At 44.3% G+C, this 19,856-nt stretch overlaps 1 protein-coding gene across 1 annotated transcript in view; it reads right to left on the bottom strand.

Annotated features, from left to right (window-relative positions):
- Nucleotides 1-14,974: 14,974 nt before the first annotated feature.
- Nucleotides 14,975-19,856, bottom strand: part of PLPP3 (phospholipid phosphatase 3) — a 78,319-nt gene continuing 73,437 nt past the window's right edge. The window contains exon 6 of the mRNA XM_081086668.1: nucleotides 14,975-15,488. Coding sequence (XP_080942794.1) covers nucleotides 15,366-15,488 — 123 coding nt within the window. The 3' untranslated portion in view covers nucleotides 14,975-15,365. The remainder of the gene's footprint in view (nucleotides 15,489-19,856) is intronic.

The raw sequence follows: 19,856 nt of genomic DNA, 5'->3' as shown, positions 1-19,856 counted from the left end.
TAGAGGCCAAACCCGAATTCTGTCCCTGCTAAGTAGGTGATGTTGGGTAACACTTCCCTAAGTCTCAATTGCCTTATCTTTTAAAAACGGGAGATGTACATCACAGGGTTGTGACGGGTCAATGCAAAAACCGCCAAGTCCTGGGACAGGAGAATCAGCAGCAGTCACTGGACAGGGCTGGAAGTTGCCTTGCTTTCAGGAAACATTCCCAGGGTGTGGCACAAAGGAAGCAAGAAATAAAGTGAAGGTGGGACGAACGAACGATGTGCATAGAACTGCTTAGAATTCGAAATCCTGCAGCCACCAGGCCTCCCCGCGAGTAAACTACCGCCACAAAGGGTTAATGTTCAACAACCCTCCTGACCGCTAACTTTCAAAAAAAAAAAAAAAAGACTGGCTGGACGTCCCGGGCTGCTCCTTTGGGCCCGAGCCTGCCCCGCCCTTCCATCCGATTTGGTCTCTGGCGGGGGATGGGTGGGGGAGTCTGACAAAACCCTTTTGCTGTGACCTCACCGCACTCGCCCAGACAAACCAAAGGTGCAGCGCTCGACTGGGAGTGAACAGGGGGTTCGGAGCCAGGCGTCCCGTGGAGCTCGGAACCTCCCCGCCCCCCAGCAACCTCGTCCCGGGACCCCCCTCTCGCAGCCGCCTGACGCTCAGGAGGGGACTGAGGAGTCGTAGCCACCGGGAAAGGACCAGCCTCTCTCTCCTCTCAGTCCTCCTCCCCTAGTCCATGATAGGCCCCGCCCATAAACGCGGGACTTCCAATCAGCGCTTCCTTCTCTCCTGCAACCTGATTGGACATCCGGGGCAACAGGGGCGGGAGGAAAGCCCGGGACCAAAACAAATTGAACCTGGACTTCCCAGGAAACCAACCGAGCGGCCACTGAAAGAAACCGCAACTGACTTCCTCCAAAAAGTGAGAAGGTAGTCCGCCCGTGCAAACGACGGCAGGGGCTATTAAGACAGAGGAGAGCCGAAGAGCCAGAGTGCTTTTGGAGGGGAAAAAAATTATATGTATATAGTTTTAAAAAGAAAAATTAATACTCCAAACGCAGCAATTGGTTAACTCACTGATATATAATAGCCCATCGAACCCACCACCCAGCCCCGCGCCATCCCTTCTCTCCTTCCGCAGCTTCAAGTCCAGGCTCCATCATATTTTTACTAGGTCTCCACTCCCTAGCCATTCTCGCCTGTCCGTGTTCACACCTGTCAAACCCCGAGCTGGCTAAAGCCAGCTCTGCCGTCCGCCCTCACCTGCGCCCACCCGGAGCAGCACACTGCCGTGCTGACTGGTCTCAGTAAGTTCCTGACACCTGCTAAATTTCCCCAGTAGACTCTCTCCCGCTCTTATAAACATCTATTTTACATCCTCTTCTCTCTTGTCAGCCTCAACTCCTCCTCCCCAGCCTTACTCACAGCTGCGAATCTTTGCTTTGGTTTTATTGAGGAAATAGGAGCAATCAGACCAGAACTTTTTGTGCCCTCACCCTCCCGCCCTCCGTGCCTACATCCGCGCCTGCCCTGGGCCCATCCTCGCTGCCCTCCCTCCTGGGGGTTGCAGGGTGGCCTGTTCCTTCTTAGATCTCAGCTCTGCTAGTACTCCATGCCCATGCCCTCCACCGCCCCAGCAACCCTCGCTGCTCGCCTGCGCCATCACTTTTCCCCTCTTGACTAAGCCATTGTCCTCGGCACACAAGTATCTGTCATTTCTCTCATTTTTAAGCAGCAGCAAACTAAAACCAAACCAAAAATCTGTTAGTTCCATATCTTCCTCTAACTACCTACTCATTTCTCGGCTTCCCTTTACAGCACAAGCCAGTGGTTTTCAAACTTGTTTGGTTAACCTACCCCCAAAAAATTTTTTGAAAAATATGTTCTCTAACACACATGTTTAAGCCGATATCTAAACTTGCTCATTAAATAATTGTAAGGAAGGTAATTTATGGCAATTTCTAAATATTACTACATTTTTTAAATAAAGTTACTAAGTCACTCCTTTAAATGTATCTAGTTGAATTTAAGTATGATAGCATTCTTAAATACTTAAAAATATATGAAAGAGCTCTTAACAATCAGAAATTTTATATAGTTACTTTTATCCTCATATCTTCATTCCATTTACCTCCCCTCCAGAACCTTAACCTAATGCAGATTATATGATTTAAATTCTTTTATTGAGCCCTAGCTGGGTTTGCCCAGTGGATAGAGCATAGGCCTGCGGACTGATCCCATTAGGGCAGTAAGGGGTGTGCAGGAGCCGCCATTCAATGATTCTCTCTCATCATTGATGTTTCTCTCTCTCTCTCTCCCTCTCCCTTCCTCTCTGAAATAAACAAAAATGTAAAATGTTTTGTTTCCCGCAACCATATAGTTCTAAGTGTTAAAAAATTCCATCTGAGCTGACTTATTATAATTATCAATACTACACAATTGATCAAAATAAATATATTATAAATTTTAAAAAATAATTCTTAAACTTATAAAGTACAATTTTAGAGGAAATTCATCTCATAATGAGATATATGAAGATTTTTAAATCAGTTTATGCATCCATAAACTTATTTATTGCTAGAATGACACAGGATTAAATACCAAATTTATTCCCTTTTTTCATATTTAACAGATGCCAGCACTGAGAGACCTTATTCTCAAAAGTAAGTACGTAGGGAAAGAGTTTTGTTATAGGAATGTGACTTATTCTTTGAACCCCATCTAAGCTGTATTCCAAAAACCACATAGTGAACTATCATCAAAAATTATTTTGAAGAGTATAGCATCTTATAGCTAATAAATCAGGAGCTCGGTGTAGGGCATGCTAATTGTGAGGTGCCTCTCAGACATTCAAGCAGAGCTACAAGGGACTGCTTCTTCTATCTCCTCGGGCAGGCGGTGCCCGGCAGGAGCAGGAGGTGAGAGGTGGCTGCAGAGGCTGACCCTGACTGCCAGTGGAACGGGAAGAGTGACGCACTGGAGTCAAAAGACTTGAGTTCTAGTCACAGGACAACCCTGCTGGCAGGTGACCTTGAAGCTCTGATTCTCAGTTTCCTCTTCTGCCTTCATGCAGGCCGGCAGAATCTGAAGGCAGGAGGAACTCTGACTGGGAACCCACACTTTTTGAGTTCTCTAACTTCTTAGGATAACAAAATAACACAGATCCAGGTGCGGCTGAATCACCAGTCACACACTCTGATTTTTATTATAATACATGTATGTAGTAAAATACTATACTTATGTGGTAAAATACTACATAAGATGGCAACATACGATTACCATCTTAACCATTTTTTAATGTACAGTTCAGCACATAAGTATATTCACATTGTTGTACAACCAAGTGTCAGAACTTTGTCATCTTACAAAACTGAAACCTATACCCATTAATAACAACTTTCATTTTCTCTTCCCCTCAGCCCTCAGCCCCTGGCAACCACCATTCCACTTTCTGTTGCTATTGCTTTGACTACTCTAGATACCTCATACAAGTGAAATTATACAGCATTTGTCTTTCTCTGACCAGCTTATTTCATTTAACATAATGCCCTCAAGGTTCTTCCGTGTTGTAGCATGTGTCAGAATGCCTTTCATGTTAAGGCGGAGTAATATTCCATTGTAAGTATATACCAACTCTACATTTTATTCCACTCGGAGGTGAGGTTTTTGTTATTCAAAAACTGTTGACTGAACACTTACTATGTTTGTGTATATACATTTATATAGGATGTACAATGTGTGCCAAACCGATATAAAGTTTAGAGTCTAGTATAGATTGAAAGTGAACTCATTCTCTTATCCCATCTTTTCATCTATCAATCAAGCGTCCAGGTCATGATATCAAATTGGCACCACAATCTCAATATTCCAGTTTGGAACCTGAGACTACCTAGTTTCATTCTCTACAAAGACAGTCCACCTCCAGATTCTTCTTCACACCCATCCGAACCTCTGCCCACCTGTATTCACTCCCCTTTAATGGTTGCATGGGGCCTGTATCTCTCAGGAGAAGGTACACCTATTGGCAGATAAGAAGCAGATAAGATTTAATTCAGTATCCCTGGCATTTTGACAAGATATTGGGCTCATAGAAATCTTCAATAATTGTTTTCTAATATTTACTCCTAAATCTGGGAAGTCGTTTCTCTATTTACTCAAAATTATTCAAAATAATTTAAAAATTACTGCCTGCCTACTTGTGCCAGGCTCTGATCTGGGACTATTACAAAGAACAAGACAAGATTGATCCATACTCTCATAACAAATTCTGGTCGGGACGGGGGAGAAACAACAATGAGTAAAACACCAGGCAGTGAGCAGATAGGGGGCTAGAGTAGCAGGGCCTGGCTTTATGCTGATTTCTCCTGGAAGGTCAGGGGGGTCCTCTCTGCAGGAGTGTTAGTTGAGCAGAGACCTGAAAGACAAGGAGCCAAGTAGGGGAAGGTTAGAGGGAAAGTAGGAACAGGGAGTGCGGAGGCCCTGAAATAGGGAAGTTATATTGATGCAAGTTAAAATCATACTATGCCTATTTTTAGAAATAAGACAACCAAATCTAAGAGAGGCAGTGATTTGTCCACCTCTCACAGAAGTGGTAGCTAGATTAGGAGTTGCATACAGTCAGAAAGTAATAATATCTAAGGGATTTGCAAACACTTGTCAAAGCAGTTCTATCCTCTAAGCCAGTGGCTCTCAACCTGTGGGTCGCGACCCCTTTGGCGGTTGAACGACCCTTTCACAGGGGTCGCCTAAGACCATCCTGCATATCAGATACTTACATTACGATTCATAACAGTAGCAACATTACAGTTATGAAGTAGCAACGAAAATAATTTTATGGTTGGGTCACAACATGAGGAACTGTATTTAAAGGGCCAGAAGGTTGAGAACCACTGCATGATAGAAAAAGACTAGCCTGGCTGAACTTGATCCATTACACTCCCCGACTGGCCATCTGTCTCATCCACTGCTCATGGCTTTCTTCACCTTCACCATGTCCAGGTGGTTGACTCCTAAAAGTATATCTTCAGCCCAGGTGTCTATTCTGAGGTTAGAGATTCTAGCCTGCATGAAAATACAAGCTCACCCTGGCTGGTTTGGCTCAGTGGATAGAGCGTCGGCCTGCAGACTCAAGGGTCCTGGGTTCGATTCCGGTCGGGGGCATGTGCCTTGGTTGCGGCCACATCCCCATGTGGGGGTGCAGGAGGCAGCTGATCGATGCTTCTCTCTCATCGATGTTTCTCTCTATCTCTCTCCCTTCCTCTCTGTAAAAAATCAATAAAATATTTTAAAAAAATAAAAAGAAAATACAAGCTCTACTTTATTTTGTACATTATTGTGTGTTCAAAACCAAAGCATTGGCACATAGTAGGTACTCAATAAATATTTGTTGAATGAATAAATGAATGAGTGAATGAATGAATGAACTACTGGCCTATTTATCCAAGTACTTATACAACTGGATGTGTTTATCTCAACATCCCACAAGCACCTGAAGTTCAACATATCCAACTCAGAACTCCTGGTCTCCCAACTGCCCTTTCCCTGTTTTCTCTCTCTGAGATCAGTATACACTCCACCTAATTGCCCAAGTCAGAAAACTGGGCATCACATCTGATTTCTTACCTCTATTTTTATCCATATCTAATAGGCCATGAATGCTTCCCAATTCTAACTCTTTATATTTCTAGAATCATCTCTGGGTATGCCTTGTCTACAAATCTTATTACTTCTCTCCTGGATTATTAATAATAATCAACTAATTGTCTCATTTCTTTCTGTGTACCTTAGTTAACCTCTATTCTGTACAATGTCTGTAAGAGTGATCATTTCAAAACCGTTTTTATGAGACTGACGCACTATCTACTGCGCTAACGAGGCACCTCAAAACCGTTTTTAAATGATAAAATCTGCATATTCATTTTAAAGATATGGAAAGTGCAGAAAAACTTAAAAAAGAGACAGAAATCACTGGTAACCTCACTATGCAGAGATAACTATAGTGTTTTGTTTTGTTTTGTTTTATTTTGTGTACAATTTCTTTCAATAGTTTTGTTGCACTTTATTTATTTACAGCCCAAATCAGAATAAATGTATTTTAGGTTTAAACTTAAAAAATGCAATTCTTATCACATTAGTCTCAGTTCATTAATACACGAGATCTTTGGATATGGTCATGTTTTTTTCCTAGAACATCCTTTTTTTCATTTAGCCAACTCCTAGTTGTTGCTTCAAAATATAGCATTAAATGTCATCTATATAAGATTAAATAAAATATCTTCCATTTAAATGCTGCAGCGTGGCGGGCTGGCACAACCATGGCATACTCAGCCCCACATTGGGTGCCTTATGTGCCAAGCCAGCTCAGCCAGGTGCAGTGAGCCTGAGAGGAGGTGGTGAAGGACTGAGAAAAGACAGACAAGAGAATAAAAGCTGGGTCTGGGTGGGACGCTGTCCTCTCTGATGGAGACATAGCGACAGCGCCACAGACTACAAGCCGTGTCTTTATTTTCTAGCCAGATTCCATGAGGCAAAGTAAGGGCGTGGTCGAGATGTCTACAGCATTCTCGTGGGTTTCAATCCTACTCAATTATATGCACCTGAACTCTATCAAGCCCACATCACTCAGGCATGTGGGGCCATGTGTTCAGACCATAGGTTCAAGCTTACAGCTGTAGCTGTTGGCTATAATTGTGCTGGGAGGGCTCTGCCCTCCAAGCTGGGACTTGCACGTGGCCATGAGAGGACTGTGCCCTCTCCTTAGTCCGAGGCTTGGTCCTGTCCAAACACTGTAGCCGCTCCCCACACTGCAGTAAGTCAGACTCTATGCTAAAAACTCATTTCATTTAATCATCACAACCATTTTGCATAGATATGCTATCTCCAATGTCCAACTAAACAAATGGAGGCTCAATTAGTGAATGGCTAATGTAGGTAAGTAGCAGAGTGGAAATTTAAACCCAGTCTGTCTGATTGTAAGCCCATGTTCTTTATCAGTGTGTCTTTAATTTTCTTTCCCTCTGATCTCCCTGTCATTTAGACCTCTGGGTTTCCGTAGTATGCAGGGCTCACCTTTGTCTTTCTGTTCATCCAAATATCAGTCTCCCTTGTTCGACTGTAAATTCCTTGAGGGCAGGAACTATGTCTGATTCACAGTTTCAGAGCGCAGGGAACATTCACTGAATAGATGAGGAATGGGTATACAAAAAATGGTTGTAGTATTCTAACTCTGACCTCGGTTTCCCTTAATTTCCTTTGCTTTCACTAATGATGACTTTGTGAGCTTCTTGCGGGGTGTGGGGGGAGGGGGAGGATCACCACTCATTTCCTCTGTCTTGATTCATGCTGGGGTCCTCCAACTGAGCCGTGGTGACATCATGGTCGGAGAACCATGCCAGTAAAGGTGGACCCCAGACAGCAGCCCCTGAATCAAGCAGAGGAGAAAGATGTCAAGAGGGAAAACTGGTAAACAGTTTCTGTTTGCCCACAAGTGCCAGAGTAATGAGGGGAAAGGAAACATAGAAATAGAGGGCAGAAGCTTAACAGGATGGAAAGAAGCCCTGTATAAGGCAGGAACTGGTCTCAACAGATTAAAATGAAAAAAGTAAAAACTTGGCATATAAGCTTCAATTTAAATTAGAGAGATTGGGTCCACAGGAACCATTGTTGTCCATCAAAACTGTCCCGTCAGTGTCAACACTTCCTCACAACACCTTGAACCCAAAAGCAGTGTGCTGTTAACTTAGGTGGAATGGACTCCACACCCCATGTTAGGCACCTTCCAGAGGGAGAGTTTCTGAGAGCTGCTTGGACCACATATTCCACAATTTGGTAACCAAAGTGGCAATTATCCTTTACTTCTCCTCTCCACTGTCACCGCAAACATCATAGCATCTCCACAAATGCTACCTAAGGGTTTGTGTCACCCACTCAGAAGAAGCAGTGAAAATATGCATATAACATGCCTATTACATGAACACACACACACACACACAAACTTGCATGCATATCCAGAGATACACAATTATGTATTTGCAAATACATATATATACTTGTATATACACACACACATTTCTTCATATGTAAGCTAAAGAATGGACTGTCTAGGCATCTATTTAATAAAAAAAAAATATCAAGTACCACCCTAGCTTGTTTGGCTCAGTGGATAGAGCGTCGGCCTGCAACTGAAGGGTCCCAGGTTTGATTCCAGTCAAGGGCACATGCCCGGGTTGCGGGCTTGATCCCCAGTAGGAGGTGTGCAGGAGGCAGCTGATCAATGATTCACTCTCATCATTGATGTTTCTATCTCTCTCTCTTCTCCCTTCCTTTCTCTGAAATCAATAATATATATTATATATATATAAAAATTATACATATATGTATATGTATATGTATATGTATATGTATATATATATATATATATATATATATATATATATATACACACACACACATATATATATATATCAAGTGCCTACTCTGTGCTTGCCACTGTGCTCCATCCTAAGGAAAAAATGAAGGATAAGACATTGTGATTCCCTCAAGGAGTTCACAGTCCACAGCTGAGATAGACAGGCATAGTCGATCACAGAGCAAGAAGATAGTGGAAGGCGAGCAATGCCATCCAACCCAACCTTGGAGCTCAGAGTTTTCCCAGCAAAGGTGGAAGCAGCTCTGATCCTTGAAGAGGCCTAGGAAGAAGTAGCTACTTATACAATAGCAAAGTGGTATGAGATTGGGGGAATTGCAAGCAGTGCAGCATGGCTGGATTTCAGGGGATAAGGAGAAAGGGAGATGCAGCATAAGAAATAGGGGTAGAGAGATAGGCAAGGCCCAGATCAGGAAAGAAATCCCATGTTGAAATTCCAAATCTAGCAACACGGCTGACTTAACTAATATATAACTACCTTCCACAGAAAAAAGAAAAAAAATAAGAAAAGAAAAAAAAACAAACACGGAATATTACATAAAATTTAATAGCTCCCCCCATTGAATAAAGTGTAACATTTCTCTTTGCCCATTATACAAGACTAGACCAAAAGAAGTTCCATATATCAGAATTGAAAGGAGAGTATAAAACCAAGGTAACACCTCAGGTTGAAGTTGAAGTTGGAGAGGTATGTAGAGGGCAAATCATAGTCTTGCATATCTATCTAAGAAGTCTGAACTATGCTCTGAAATCCTTCTTTAAAAGGTTTAAAAAGAGAAGACCATGATTAGATTAGCATAGTTCAGAGCCTATGAAGGACCTTTATGATTCTCTCCTAGCCTACATAAACCTCTGGAAGCCAGTACCCCATAGTGGATAACTGTGTTATCCATTATCCTATCTCATGTGTCTACCAGTGCATGGTACATAGTAGCTAATAAATACTAGTTAACAAGTAATTCAAATGCTTTGGATCTGAATCCCAGAGCTAACCCATTGTCTGGCATGGTTTCATTGTTACTGAAGTATTTCTTTTTAGACTAGTTTAGACTAAAAAGACAGGAAGAGCCCTTGCCGGTTTGGCTCAGCAGATAGAGCCCCGGCCTGTGGACTGAAGGGTCCTGGGTTCGATTCCAGTCAAGGGCACATACCTCAGTTGCAGGCTCCTCCCTGGTCTGGGCCCTGGTCGGGGCTCGTGCAAGAGACAACTAATCGATGTGTTTTTCTCACATGGATATTTCTCTCTGTCTTTCTCTCTCTCTTCCACTCTAAAAATCAATGGAAAAATATCCTCAGGTGAGGATTAAAAAAGAAAAAAAAGACTGGAAGACTAGTAGTAAGGGGAGTCTTGGGGTTTGGTCTCACCAGTTTCTCCACTAACTTGCTGTGTGCCCCTCTTCTCCCACCAACAAGTTATTTTGTCTATCTGGACCTATGTTCCCCTAGATTTCAAGGGGAAATTTTGGACTCTGGCCTTCAGTGTCTCCCTAGTTGTATCATGGGGCCCAAAGTTACATTTCCACTTACAGCAGAATACTGAGAAAGTGTTGAGCTAGTGCAGGGGCCTACATGGGGCTAGTCTAGCAGCAAAAAGCAGCTGAGCTTGGTGGCAGTAAAGGAAGCCACAAGCCACATGGGTTTATTCTCCAGGCCCTGAAACCAAACAGACTTTGCCTGTGAACTTTGAAATTGTCTGGGACCAATGACTCTTTCTTTTTTTCCATTTTCTCTTTTGAACAAGAATATCTGTAACTGTTATTCTATGCCTGTCCCATCATTAAACTTTTGAGAGCAGATAACTTGTCCCTTGAGCTTCACAGGTTCATAGATGGATAACAATTGTGTCTTGGGATGAATTAAACTCAGAACCTTATCTTTACCTGATTTAGATAATGTAGTTTGGATGGTGAGATTTGGGACTTTGGAGTAGAATGAACATTTTGGATTTAGAATTGATGCTGTAATGTGTTGAGATTTGGGGTAATGTTGCCATATTTTGCACATGGACCAGAGGCTGTACAATGGTAGGCAGAATAATGACCCCCTCAAAGAAGTCCAGGTCCTCATCCCTGGCACCTGTTAATATATTATGTGACATGGCAAAGGGGAATTAAGACGGCAGATGGAATTCAGGCTGCTGATCAGTTTACCTTTCCATAGATGGGCTATCCTGGATTATCCGAATGGGCCCCATGCAATCACCAGGGCCCTGAATGTGTAGGGGTGGTAGAAGGGGAGAAGGGGAACCAGAGAGAGGGCAGAGTGAGGACTGGCCCAGTGTTGCTTGGCTTTGAGTTGGAGGAAGAAGGCCAGAAACCAAGGGATGCAGACGGCCTCTACAAACCGGAAAAGGCCAGGAAACAGCTTCTCCCTGGAGCCTCCAGATCAGCAAGATAGTAAATTTGTGTCCGTTTAACCACCAAGCTTGCGGTGATTCGTTAGCACAGAAGTAGAAAATGAATACAAGTCCTGGCTTGCAGTTTACTCTTCGAATATCTTAGACAAGTTGTTTCATCTCTGCATTCCTTAGTACTCCTTATTTCTAAAATCAATAATGATAACTGCTATAAGGATCAAAAGTGTCAAAGTGCCAGGCACACAGGTGGCTCAATAAATTTGAATTTCCAGGTCGCCCCCTCCACTCCTTCCAGGTTGAGGAAAGATGGGGAAGGAAATGAGGGGCCACAGACCATTCTCAACAGTGCACCTCCTTTCTTTAAGGTTGTCTGTGTGAAAGTCGCCCTCCTGAGCTCCCAAACACACCTTATCTAGCAATGCTCCTTATCTGCCTTTGGGGACCCACAGCTCCCCCCTTCCTGGTGAAACCCCTCTTAGAACAAAACTGCCCTTTAGAGGAGCCTGAGGTCTGACCTTTTCAGAGTGCAGTCAAGATGTGGAATAGGTGGAAGCTGCATTCACCTCTTCCCATGACCACATAGAAATTACAACTGAATTATACAATGATCAACCTCGATAACCATCTGCAGACTAGCTGAACAAGTCCTATAACTAAGGATATGAGAAGCCACTCTGAGACTGGTGAGAGAGGCAGAGATGTGCATGGGGTGACCCTGCACCCATGTGTAGTGGTTGAAAATTGGAAGGGATCTCAGCTGCAGAGGTCCCCAAGGAGCAAGGGGTCTCAGCACCACACCAGAACACCCATGCGAGGCAAAGGGGCCCACATAACATCTGGCTATGAAAAAGCAGGGATTCTGTCTGTCTGGATGAGAGGGAAGGCTGCTGGAAACCCAGGCACCCTCTTAAAGGGCCAGCACACCAACTCTCACTCCCAGGCATTCACCTTGGGTTCCATAGGAGAGTCAGAGGCTTGAGGGGCACCACAGACATACAGGGAGAAACCGAGTTGTTTGGCTTTGAGGCGAGGTCCGGCAGGGCAGGCACCACTGACCCTGGGTAAGCCCTCTTCACCGCACAACGGATCATTAACCTGCGTTAGCCCAGTGAACTTCACTAGCTCCACTTAATGGTTCAGAGGCCCCGCCCTACCCAACTCAACTTCTGATGCCTTACCTAGCTCAGGTGAAAAGGGAGACTGGGCTTCTGGGCTCCACAGGCCACCTACCACATAGGGCCACCCTAACAAGACTGGGAGTCAGCAGATCTACCTAAAACACAGAAACACACAGAGAGGCAACCAAAATGAGGAGACAAAGAAACATGCTCCAAATGAGAGAACAGGAGAAATCTCCAGAAAAAGAGCTAAATGTAATGGAGGCAAGCAATCTACCAGATACAAAGGTCAAAATAATGGTTATAAGACTGCTCAAGGAACTTAGGGGAAGAATAGATCAACTCATTGAGAACTTCAACATAGATAGTAAGCATGAAGTAGACATAAAAATAACCAGTCAGAAATGAAGACTATAGTAACTGAAATGAATGAATCAACAGCACATTAGATGAAACAGAGGATCGAATGAGTGATTTGGGAAACAGGGTAGCAGAAGACACCCAATCAGAAAAGCAAAAAGAAAAAAATATTTTAAAAAATATGAGGATAGTTTAAGGGATCTCTGGGATAATAGCAAGCATAACATTGCATCCTGGGGGTACCAAAAGGAGAAAAGAGCAAGGGTTACTTATAACAGCCAAGATATGGAAGCAATCCAAGTGCCCACCAATAGATGAATGGGTAATGTAGTACATATATATAACTGAATATTACTTGGCCATAAAAAAGAATGAGAGCTTTTCATTTGCAACAACATGGTTGGACTTAGAGGGTAGTATGCTAAGTCAGACATAGACAAAAACTATATGATTTCACTTATGTGGAATCTAAAGAACAAAATAAAAACAAACAAAACAGAAAGACTTGCAGATATGGAGAACAGCTTGAGGGTTGCCAATTTGGGGGCTGAGGAAAAGGTATTAAGTACAAGTGGTAGTGATAAAACAGTCATGGGGATGTAAAGTACAACATAGGGCATATATTCAATACTATTGTAATAACTGTATGGTGCCAGGTTATACTTGAATTATTGCAGGGATCACTTTGTAAATTGTGTAATTGTCTATTCACTATGCTGTACACCTGAAACTAATCCTATATAATAAAAGCCTAATATGCAAATGGACCGAATGGCCGAACCAGCGGAAAGACCTGTCACTATGATGCACACTGACCACCAAGGGGCAGACGCTCAATGCAGGAGCTGCCCCCAGCCCACAGGCCCAGACCAGTGGCAGCGGTGGGGGTGGGGCCAGCAAGTGGGTGGCACCAAGCCAGCCAAGGTGGGTGCCAGCGCCCCCCACCCCCCAGATTGCCCCACTGGTGGCCCCACAGATAGGCCCTGATCACCGGCCAGGCCTAGGGACCCTACCAGTGCACGAATTTCATGCACCGGGCCTCTAGTAATAAATAATACTGAATGACAACTGTAATTGAAAAAATAAAAAGAGTCTGAGATGAAAGCTTGGCAAACAGGCTTTCAGGGATAAAGAACAGCTTTGACATCTGTACCCATATGATGTCCATCATATTTCCCACTGAAAGAACCAGGAGTTGGTGCCTTGAGTTAAGACAAGCCCATTCACAGAGATGGGCCTGCTATTCCCCCTCCTCTCACCCACATACCCAAGGCAAACATCCCTAAAACATGCCAGGCTTCCAACTCCTTAATTAGTTGTGTTATGAGCTTTTATTTAAAAAGCACATTTAATACAAGTATAGTTTCGCAGATACAAGTTTTCACTTTGTATTCTACAAAAGTCTTTGAATATTATTCTCTTTACAAAATGGAACCTTACAAAAATACTGACAATTTAATGTTTTTATACAGTTTTCTCTAGTTGCAGTTATTTCTTTTATTGTAAAACAATGTCTACCACAGAACTACAATATTTTAGTTGATATTAAAAAAAATTAACTCAATGCTTTTTTAAGCAGCTAATGAAATAACACAGGTCGAGACACAGTTTATAATCATAGTGGATATAGCTAAAATTGTTTCAGAAATAATATTTTACATAGTTAACTTTTAATGTTTTATACATTATTTATATAATATTTATATATAAAAATCATAGCTTGCTATATGTTGAAATGACAGGACGGCTTCTGTGGTAAAGATGTGCTTGTGGTTGATCCTTGTGGTTACATTTAGCCCGGTGTGCATCTGAGATCTGAAAGCATTTCTTCCTTCCTCCTTTCCTCAAAGGTTCAGTAGAAGGGGTCCTGCCTACTGCTTAGAGTGGACCTCACCTGGGAGGACGGATACAGGATGAAAACTCTCTACGGAGATTTAACCCATGTGTTCTGCCCAGCAGAACCTACCAAGATCTGCCCTAGAGATCAACCCCAAGACAGTAGTGCTTTACACAACTTAGCAAGAGCGACTCCCTCAGAGACCCTCATCAGCTCTGTTATCTGGAAGGGCAACCTCTCAGGCATGAGACCGTCTGCTTCTCTGGCTCATCCTGACTTTGAGTAGCCAAAAGGTTGGTTCATTTTTCATTCTTGCCCCTTCACTCCCCCATCTCATGTACGGAAGGCTGCTTTCCATCAGCCGGCTGCAGACCACGCCTTGGCTCGTCTCCCGACCCTCGCAGGAAATCCCGATGGGCACAGAGCAAGGATTTCAAGGGGGAAAGCAGTAACCAAAGCTAGCCATTACTAAGAGCGTGCAAGTGCCCGGGTGATTGATATACGTCAGCATCCTGCAATCCATGTTTCAACAACACAGGATGATGTGTCCAAAGAAGACAAATGAGGGCCTGGACCCTCGATCTCTTCTGAAATTGTGCTATTTGTGAAATTCACTCATCCACAAAGAGTCTCCTAATCACTAATGTGAGGGACTGTGGTGTTGGCCAATGGACCAGGAAGTGGGTGATAAGGCTTTAGGTCTAGGAATCTGGATTCAGGATCTGATCATTTGACGAAGCATTTGCTCTTTCTCTGTATTAAACAACAACAACACTTAAAAACAACAACATCCTGAACCAAAGTCACAGTAAAAGATAGAGTGGTGTGGACAGAGAGACGCAAGAGGGGAGTCTCCCCCCCAAATGGCTATTTTCTTTCTTCAGTGCTATTTCTGGCATCATGTGCTACAATGTGAATTTGAGCTTTTCTCACAAGCCTGGGACACATCTCAGGTCACAAAGGTGACCGGCAGACTCTACTCAAAACCTTTTAGTGTTTGTTCCAGAACAAGCCCGTGTTCACTAGAACATGAACACTTCAACCAACTGCACATCCAGGATTCTGGCACTTGGTGTTAGTTTGCTGTTGTCTCCACATAGGTGAACACTACCTATTTTGGAAGGCCACAAAGTAAGACTTTTTTTTTTCCTTTGTAAAATCAGTCGGGTAAAAAGTTTTTCCCTACATTCTACTGTCTGATGAGATTGGAGAGCAGCAAGACCTTGCTGTCAGCAGTCATTTTACAAGAACAGCTCCGGAGGCGGGCGGCGCCTACACCATGTTGTGGTGATTGTTCCTGTCGATAATGTCCACAGGTGAGAGGATCTCCTTCCTGATGGGGGGAGACAGGGAGAGTGCCGTCTTGGTCTTGAAGAGGTCGGACACGAAGAAAACCTAGAAGGACACATCAGAGATCCAAGTCAGAAATTGACACCTGGGGTCTGGGGACAACAAAGGGAAGGTGACAAGAGCATGGACTTCAGGAAAAAGGGGGTCCCAACCCATAGATCTTTGAATAGGGAAGGACCCTAAAGGGCATGCAGTCCAACTCTTACTGTACAGACAGGGAAACCGAGGCTCAGGGAAGGGCCATGACGTCCCCCAGGTTGCACAGACACGGTAGGAATAGAGCTCAGTTCTGTGGACTCCCAGGCCACTGCTCTGCGTCTTCAACCCCCACTCCCTTATTTCTCAAGGCAAAAGAACAGCAATGAAAAATAAGTTCCTAAACAAAGGAAGCGGGTCCAAATGGGTCAGTCATTAATCCGTGATCATTTCTCTTGCCTCACAAAGGACTTGAGGGTGTAACCGAAGAGATTGGCCACTAGGAATTCCTATCAGCAAGAGCTGGAGTAAGGAAGTCACTGTGACTACTTTTCCTGGAAGCCCAGTGATAGCAAAAGTTTGACAGGGGTCAAGAAGCTAGGGTTTGTTGCTGAGGGAGACGGCAACTAACCCAGAGGAAAGGTCAATGAAAACCCGCCTATCGTTCCACCCAGGTCCTTCCTCCCTCTGAGCTTCGAACTCACTGGGTCTCTGTGGAGTCACTGAGGAACATTTACTGAACACCCACCAGCAAGGAGGTCAGGATGGCGCAGGTGTAGTTCCTGTCTCAATTAGCTTCCGATGAAAGATTCAAGAATTTGGTGAGTTACCAAAGTAAGAAAAATTTATGCTTTGTATTAGATGGCAAAGTAAACACAGACATCAATTTGAGCCATTTAGCAACAGGAGTTTGTATTAAGTCACCATAAGCGGCACCTATCGGTCATGCCATTTAATAGGAAACACATGGCTGGGCTTCAAAACGGGGAATGAAACACTTTCACAGTTCCTCTGTCTAATGGCTTTCTGGATGGAAAAGTCTTTGTCCTGCAGAGGGTAATGTTCTCACGATTAATGATGGCACTGTGACTCATTCCGGACACATTCTGGGCAAGAAAATAAAGTTCTTCATAAAACTTCACCAACGTCACGGCTCTCGCAGCCAGCGACTGGCCATACTAAGGACTTGGGTCATTTGTGGAGCCAATTGCCACAATGTCCCTTCTGTAGTAACGCGACAATTAGCAAAGTGCTACAAAAATCACAGCAAGAAACTGGTGACGCTGACTACTCCAGGAGGACTGGGTGACTAGAAGACAGACTTACCCGTCACCACAAAACCCTTTACCTCCTTTGAATTTTGGACCCATGACACCAGTTTTTCCCATATATTTGTAAAAAGAAAGAAGGCCAGGCTAATTCTATGCTACTATAAGAAGGTAAAATAGCCTAAAAATGTAAGATTTTAATACACTGACAGCCTAGTGCTCTGGAATGTACCACTGTACCAAGGAAAACATTCGGCTTTGTGTCCCTGTCCTTTCTAAGGAGGTATGGCCAGGGAGAACTGTGACCCAGAAAGGTTTGTCCCCTAGCCAGAGCCACACCTGGGAAGCAAGAATGAAAAGATCAGTTCAGCCCTAACCAGTCTGGCTCAGTGGATAGAGCATCGGCCTGTGGACTCAAGGGTCCCAGGTTCGATTCCGGTCAAGGGCATGTACTTTGGTTGTGGGCACATCCCCAGTGGGGGTTGTGCAGGAGGCAGCTGATCGATGTTTCTCTCTCATCGATGTTTCTAACTCTCTATCCCTCTCCCTTCTTCTCTGTGAAAAATCAATAAAATATATATATTTTTTTTTAAAAAAAGAAAAGATCAGCTCAGCCAGGAGGCTCTCTAGACCAGCGGTTCTCAACCTTGGCTGCACCTTAGGATCACCTGAGAATCTTTTTAAAATCCTGATTTCTGGGCCTCATCCTCCGGAAATTCCGTTTCTTTGTTATAATGCTGTGGCCCCACCCCATAACAAAGAAACAGAATTTCTGGAGGATAAGGCCCAGAAATCAGGATTTTAAAAAGATTCCCAGGTGATTCTAATGTGCAGCCAAGGTTGAGAACCACTGCTCTAGACTCCTGTTCAGGAACCTGCACAAGTGTTCAGATGGAGAAGGAGTTTTCACCTGCTCACATAAGGAAACACTAGCATGATTTAAGTTAAAAGTGGAGATACACTTTCCAACTGATAGGTAGAGCCCATGTCCTCACCTCTGCCTGAAAATCGCCTTCCCCTCCCTCCTTCACTGTGTCCAGAGGAAGGTTTTGATCCACTTCTCCATCGCTGGCTTCCAACTCCACTTCTTCCAGCCTAGCAGCTAGCTCTACCCAATAAGGCTCTGTCCCCGCCCATTTCTTAGAGGTCTCTCCCCAGCCTCCATCCCGTCTGCTGAGGGCAAATACAGCAGGGAACAGTCTCTCCACCCCCCAACATAACACCCCTTCCCCCTTCAAGATCCTGACACCACCTTAAGCTACTGGCTTATTTCCCAATTTAATTTTCTCAGCACATATCCACTGCCTACTAAGGCTTCCGTTTCCTAACTGCAAGATAGGGATAACATGAAGGTTAAGGACAACATTGTGCTGAGAAGACCTAGACCTAGGCCTGGTACAGAGTTCAATCAAAGGCGCTCCTTTCTGTAATTCCCAAAGTAATGACTGAGCCAAAACTTTGCCAATCAGCCTTTCTTCCTAGCTGGGAGGCTTCTTGAGGATGGAGCCTTGGACCTAATCACCCTGTATCACCTACAGCGCTCAGCATTAAGCCTTGCACACAGCAGGGGCTCGACAAATGTTTGTTGTTAAATTTCTAAACTCCTCTCTACTGAAGCAAACACTCCGGCCTTGGATCCTATCAGCACACAAAACGCCTACGGACTTCAGGGGACTCACATTCTCACACGCTGCATGCACACAGCCAAGCGGCGAGATGAAGAGCGGGGTCTGGTCCAGCAGAATCCCGACCCCCCACCCCCCTGAAGCAGTATTTCACGTTCAGCCTGGCTTGAGGTTACACAAACACTTTTTTGGGACTCTGAAACATGATCCTGTCAAGACTCAAATAGGGCTCAGTCTTCCTAATGCTTGGACAGCAGAACACAAAAAGGACCTGTAAGAGCGAAAGTGTCTCGGCTTGGAGAAGTTCCATTTCCTGCAGAAGACCATCTCCACCCAGAAAGAAAACTCAGAGGCCCAGGCTGGGGAGGTTCTACATAAAGTAGGCAGCTCTCTTAGGTCTCCCAGCCCCAGTCCCACTCCACAGATCTCCCCTGGAAGAAAGAGCACATCAGACAACACACACAGTCTCAGCAAAATATAAAATCTATATCCGAAGCACCAAGAAGAGTTCTAAGTTAACCTGCTCTGACAGATGCTTTCAATTCCATCCCTCCTTTGGTTTGCATTTTATAAATTGCTTTCTTGCAAAATGCAATCAGTAAACACTTACTGAACATTCACTCTGTGCCAAGTCCTGAGATTATAAGATTAAATATACATAAGGCAGTGTCCTTTGCCCTCCGAGAGCTCACAGGGCAATGAGGGAGAGATCTAGGTAAACAGACCCCTACGATTGCGTTGTTGTAAGGATTATGATAGGGGGAAGCCAGGGTGTTAGAGAAGCATGGAGAATGTGGCATCTAACCCGGGCTGAAGGGGAGGTGAGGGCCTTAGGAGACTTTCCCCGCAGGAGGTATAGTTGAGCTTAGCTTTGAAGGATAAGTAGGAGTTAGCCAGGTGGTGACTGACAGGAATGTTGTTCTAGGCACAGGGAGCAGTGTGTGCAGAGGCTCGGCAGCGAGTACGGCACGTTCGGGAGCTGCGGGAAGCTCAGCATGGCCAGCGTCAAGCAGTCGACTAGGCTGGAGAGACAGCCAGGTCTTCAGAAGCCTCCTAGGACAATGAGGGAACTCTGGCCGTATCCTCTTGGCCTTTGGAGCCATTGTCAAGGCTGAATCAGGAGATCAGCGTGTTGGGACGACTTGCACTAAAATCATGATGGTATCTAAGATGGAGAAGGAGTTAGAGAGCATGAAGGGAGAGGCACCAGCCCGGACATTATTGCAGAATCTAGGAGAGGATGAGTCCTGAACTACAACCATGCAGTACAGACAAAGAGGAAGAGATGTGTGGTGTGTTTTTTGTTTGTTTTGTTTTGTTTTTTAAATATATTTTTAGTGATTTCAGAGAGGAAGGGAGAGAGAGAGAGACAGAGAGAGAGAGACAGAGAGAGAGAGAGAGAGAAACATCAATGATAAGAGAGAATCATTGATTGGTTGCCTCCTGCACATCCTCTACTGGGGATCGAGCCTGCAACCTGGGCATGTGGCCTGACCAGGAACGGAACCGTGACCTTCGGGTTCATAGGTTGATGCTCTATCCCC

The sequence above is a fragment of the Myotis nattereri genome (assembly GCF_964212035.1).
Source record: "Myotis nattereri genome assembly, chromosome: 3".
Lineage (NCBI taxonomy): Eukaryota > Metazoa > Chordata > Mammalia > Chiroptera > Vespertilionidae > Myotis > Myotis nattereri.
Note: the sequence above shows the minus strand (reverse complement) of the source record. Positions and strands in the feature narration are given on the sequence as shown.